At 44.7% G+C, this 5,614-nt stretch overlaps 1 protein-coding gene across 1 annotated transcript in view; it reads left to right on the top strand.

The window, feature by feature from the left end:
• The window catches only part of LOC138964196 (interferon alpha-inducible protein 27-like protein 2B), an 8,299-nt gene extending 2,835 nt beyond the window's left edge, over positions 1-5,464 (top strand). Inside the window, exons 4-5 of the mRNA XM_070336090.1 lie at positions 1-262; positions 4,082-5,464. The exon at positions 1-262 is cut by the window's left edge and continues 14 nt beyond it. Of these exons, the coding sequence (XP_070192191.1) occupies positions 1-262; positions 4,082-4,224 (405 nt within the window). The 3' untranslated portion in view covers positions 4,225-5,464. The remainder of the gene's footprint in view (positions 263-4,081) is intronic.
• The last annotated feature ends 150 nt before the right edge of the window (positions 5,465-5,614 follow it).

A 5,614-nucleotide genomic window follows, 5' to 3' on the forward strand; every position in this document is an offset into this window, starting at 1 on the left:
TGGCCCTTAACGGCCGGCGTGGCCTTTGTCCTGCTGGCCCCCCTGGCCGTGTCCTGGGCCGGTTTTGGGCCCAGTGGGCCCGTCGCCAAATCCGTGGCCGCAGAACTCCAGTCCGTGGCCGTCAGCATTCCGTGGGCACAGTCCATTGTGTCGGCGCTTCAGTCCATTGGCACCAAAGGGATCGGCCTGAAAACTACTGCTGTAGTTTTTGGTGCTGGGGGTTCGCTGGGGTACATGGCAGTACAAGCGCTTCTTCGATACGGTGAGCAAGATGTGGGGGATGGATTGATTGCTGGGGAAGAAGGGGTTTAAGAAGGCACTGGGGGGAGGGGGCACAAGGTTGAAGAGGAAGCGGATGGGGATTTTGAAATGGATTGTCTGTGGTTCATTGCGGGTGGTGATGTTATTGTCGGAGTGAGTCGTTTCTGCAATAACGTGAGATGGATTGCTGGGGGAGCAGGCGTTAGGGAAGTGCGGGGTGACGGGGGAGATTTGATGTGTGCCGTTGGTGTCGTTGTCTGACGCTGTCGGCTCAGTGTATTGGATTGTTTCATGGGGAAGGAGAGGGGGGGGGGAGGTAGGGACAGGTTGAGGAGGGTGCATGAGAGGAAGTGTGATATGGTCCTCTAGTCAGTACGTGGTCTTTAAGTCTATTTCGTGTTGACGCCTAAGAATGTCGTCTCTTGAATATTGTCTATAAGAGTGAAGACGGGATGGATAATTCAACGGAGAAGAGGTTATTGATATGTGTTTGTGTCTGTCTCTGAGTCTGTATATCCAAGTCTGTGTCAGTATGTGCGTGCAGTATAAGTGTGGTTGTGTCTGTCTCTGAGTCTGTATATCCAAGTCTGTGTCAGTATGTGCGTGCAGTATAAGTGTGTTTGTGTCTGTCTCTGAGTCTGTATATCCAAGTCTGTGTCAGTATGTGCGTGCAGTATAAGTGTGGTTGTGTCACCGTTTTAGTCAGATTGCGGTTTGTGGGGGAGGGAAGTGTGGAAGTAAGATGCGACTTTTCTCCGATCGTTTTATTCGTCATCACATTGTTTCCCATAAATACTCGACAGGGGCGGACGAGGGGGGGGGGGCACAGGGGGCACGTGCCCCCCCCCCCCCCCCCGAAAAAAATAGAAAAAAAAGAAGAAGAAAAAAAAAGATTTTGCTATGCTGATTCTATGACCATTTCTAAGTTCAAATGGCACCAGATGGCACCATTTTGCTTCTTTGGGCAAAAAAAATTTCCGGGGGGGGCATGCCCCCGGACCCCCCTAGCAAATTCGGGCGCTTCGCGCCCATTACATGTCACTTTCGATTCAAAGTGCCCCCCCCCCCTTACAAAGCAACTGATCCGCCCCTGCTCGAACATTCAGATAATGCAAAAGGTAAAAGTCTGGAGGGTTAAAATGAGGTAAGTATAGCTAGCGCTCAATGTCAAACCTCCTACTGTTGAGTCGATCGCCGAATTCGGAAGTTTTGTTCGAAAGAGCACAAAAGTCAGACCATTTAAAGGACCATAACAGGCCGCTCTTTTTAAGGTCAGCTAAAGCAGTTGGGGTTGATTTCATGATATAGGTAAGCATCTAAAGATGCAAAAACCGAACAGTAAATCACAGGTTTTGTGTTGCATCAGTCTAATTTTACACAAAATGCATGCTCAAAAAGCGGCCAAATTCGTCTGCTACGCGAGACTTCAAAATCCCCGCGGCGGCAAGCCGGCCATTGGCTGTGACGTCACATGCAGGCATCGGAAGCGAAAGTAGCGACGCTCGGTCTGCGTCTTTGCTGAAACCGTGGATGCGCGCGTACTCCCGACATCATGCCGAGAGAGTGTGCTGCAGCTGCTGCCGTATGTTCGGAGTTGCAAAAAAAGGACTCGGGCTTGAGTTTTCATTTGTTTCCATCCGACTCAAGGCTCAAGCAGGAATGGGCTGTGAAAATGCATCGGCTGGACCCAAAAACAAAGAAACAACAACAACAACAACAACTTTCTTTTTTCTTTCTTTATTTGGTGTTTAACGTCGTTTTCAACCGTTCAAGGTTATATCGCGACGGGGAAAGGGGGAAGATGGGATAGAGCCACTTGTTAATTGTCTCTTGTTCACAAAAGCACTAATAACAAAAAATGCTCCAGGGGCTTGCAACGTAGTACAATATATTACCTTACTGGGAGAATGCAAGTTTCCAGTACAAAAGACTTAACATTTCTTACTTACTGCTTGACTAAAATCTTTACAAACATGACTATATTCTATAGAAGAAACACTTAGCAAGGGTAAAAGGAGAAACAAAATCCGTTAGTCGCCTCTTACGACATGCTGGGGAGCATCGGGTAAATTCTTTCTCGTCCCAACCAATATGGGACTCCCCCTAACCGGCGGGGGGCTCGGATCGCTTCCTCCCAGTGAAAAGCTAGCAACAAGAGTCGCGCTTGTGGTCCAAGTTGTGGAATGTATCCAAGTTGTGGAATGTGTCCAAGATGTGGAATGTGTCCAAGTTGTGGTATGTGTCCAAGATGTGGTATGTGTCCAAGTTGTGATAATGTGTCCAAGATGTGGTAATGTGTCCAAGATGTGGTAATGTGTCCAAGTTGTGGTATGTGTCCAAGATGTGGTCTGTGTCCAAGTTGTGGTATGTGTCCAAGATGTGGTAATGTGTCCAAGATGAGTTGTGATATGTGTCCATCCAAGATGTGGTATGTGTCCAAGTTGTGGTATGTGTCCAAGATGTTGTATGTGTCCAAGACGTGGTAATGTGTCCAAGATGTGGAATGTGTCCAAGTTGTGGTATGTGTCCAAGTTGTGGTATGTGTCCAAGATGTGGTATGTGTCCAAGTTGTGGTATGTGTCCAAGATGTGGTAATGTGTCCAAGATGTGGTAATGTGTCCCAATTTGTGGTATGTGTCCAAGTTGCGGTATGTATCCAAGTTGTGGTATGTGTCCAAGATGTGGTAATGTGTCCAAGTTGTGGTATGCGTCTAAGATGTGGTCTGTGTCCAAGTTGTGGTATGTGTCCAAGATGTGGTATGTGTCCAAGTTGTGGTATGTGTCCAAGTTGTGGTATGTGTCCAAGATGTGGTATGTGTCCAAGTTGTGGTATGTTTCCAAGATGTGGTATGTGTCCAAGACGTGGTAATGTGTTGAAGTTGTGTTATGTGTCCAAGTTGTGGAATGTGATGGGACAATAAAGAAATGAAAAAACAATCTAATAGATTCATTGACTTTGAAGTAGCGCGACTCTGTTGTTGCTAGCTTTCCACTGCGAGGAAGCGACCCGAATTTCCCAGCGATGGGACAATAAAGAAAAGAAGAAAAAAATCCCATAGATCCCTTGACTCTGGGGTAGCGCGACTTTGTTGCTGCTAGCTTTCCACTGGGAGGAAGTGACCCGAATTTCCCAGCGACGGGACAATCTAGTAATGAAAAAAAAATCTAAACATAAACAGTCGCGCTACCCCAAAAGTCAAGGGATTTTGTTTTTGTGCCTTGACTTTGGAGATGACAAGAAAATATCGGGAGCATTAACGTGATTTGTAAAAAAAATTACTAATCACGGGGCGCGCAGACCCTTGATTTTAACCCCCAGGCTCAAAACTGTAAGGTTCAGCAGCTAAAGTTGCTTCACTGTTTGTGACGTCATCGGAATTTTACCCAGAATTCACCACTTCCGTACTCTCGCGGACGTTCGCGATACAATGGCCGCCAGATCGGAACGCGAAAACGCCTCGCTTCAGCCACGAAATTCGTCGGATTATGGCCCAAAACGGTTCCGAAATAAACTAAACCCTGTGAGGGAAGGTGAAAAAACAATTTCCTACGGCATGCATATGCCTGGTTAACCTAAGTTACGCCAAAACGCAAATGAACGCGTTTTTGACACCAAAAAAAGCCTGTTGAGGTCCTTTAACCTACACATTTGCCACTTTGTCTACTGGTCCGGCAAAAGCGAAAGTTAATGTAAACCAAATATGAGTAATTCGGTTGACAGACGTAGAAGTGATTAGCATTTTTGTGGGTGGAATCTTTTTTGGGGGGTCACCCTGTATCTCAGCGTATCTCTACTACTTCTCACGTCGGTTTTTTCCAGCAATACTGCCGATACCTTTGTTACAACCACTTGAACAACAGCAGCAACAACAGCTTGAGGCAGACGTCGACCAACAACAACAACAACAACAACAACAACAACAACAACAGCAACAACAACAACAGCATCCTCACGATGACTAGGTGGCACTGAGCCCTAGCAAGACATGTACTTTTTTTTTTAATAATTATGTGTATTTCAGTTCGTAACTCTTTACAATTTAGTTGGTTTCGTAAGTATCAAAGCAAGCAATGTCATTTCTGTTCTTGGATTGCAAGCCCTCAGAAATTCGTTTTATCATTCGAAACAACTGTTGAACAGCAGTTGTGTTCAGTTGTTTTACAGTTCACTTTTTTAAAAACTTGTTTTGTTTGAATGTATGAACAATGTAAATGAAGATATTGTAATGGATTTTACTTCTTTGTTTGGCAAATGTAAACAGACTGGGGCAAGCTGATCTACACAGCTCTTATAAGTATAGCTTTAAAACCTTTTTAGAGCCTGCTTCCCGCGTTGAAACAGATCAGTGACGGTTAGTGTGACTGTGTGGGCGAGAAGGAGGGTACCGTTAATATTTACAACTGAAAACCGAGGGGGTGGAATACTGAGAGGAACCTACATAACTGTGCATTCTCAAACCTGACATATGTAAGCTTATCCCAACATTTTATGAACTCAAAACACAGAAAGTTGCTTTCACACGCCAGCTTTGATTGCAACAACGTGCTGGGACCCCAAACCATGTATCATCAAAACGGAACTCGTGTTTTAAAGCATGGCTCCCTGTGTTGATTTGGCACTTACTTTCTCACTACCAAAATGATGACAAAAACGATGTTGGGTGGTTTGTTGTCAGACCAGCTTTTTTGTCGGTCCTCGGGGGGCATATCGACTTTTGTTTCATATTTATTGACCGCGGCCTTCGGTTAGTCGACACTATCTTGACAGCTTGACTAAATTTTTTATATCGCTTCACGCTTCTTTTGTTGTGGATTGACTAATGCGATGAATTCGAAGTAACCAGGTAACTAGAAAAACCGCTGTAAACGGCTTTTTCATTTTGAGAAGAGCTGATGAGTTTTTTTCATTTTAAAAGATTTTGTCACAAAGAACATCCTAAATATTTCAAAAAGCAATCTCTCTTTCATATTTGTTTCTCACAATTGGTTTTGACATGGACGGTTTCATGTCAAAAATATGCACTCAAGCCCATCTGATTAGTTTTGTTTTATTGATAACGGCCAGTATACAAACCTGCAATTGTTCAGTAACTCATTTGTTTGTAAGCGTTCATTTTACTGCTTTGTTTTGTTCGTCACGCTGTAGTGAACGTTTTAACATTTAGTTAACACTGGACTGAATGATTTAACGAAATTGAGGGAACTTTTGTCTCCAGATTCGTTTGTGAGTGTGTGTGTGTGTGTGTGTGTGTGTGTGTGTGTGTGTGTGTGTGTGTGTGTGTGTGTGTGTGTGTGCACGTACGTGCGTGTGTGTGTGTGTGTGTGTGTGTGTGTGTGTGTATGTTTTACATGA

This window comes from Littorina saxatilis, linkage group LG4 (assembly GCF_037325665.1).
Source record: "Littorina saxatilis isolate snail1 linkage group LG4, US_GU_Lsax_2.0, whole genome shotgun sequence".
NCBI classification, from domain to species: domain Eukaryota; kingdom Metazoa; phylum Mollusca; class Gastropoda; order Littorinimorpha; family Littorinidae; genus Littorina; species Littorina saxatilis.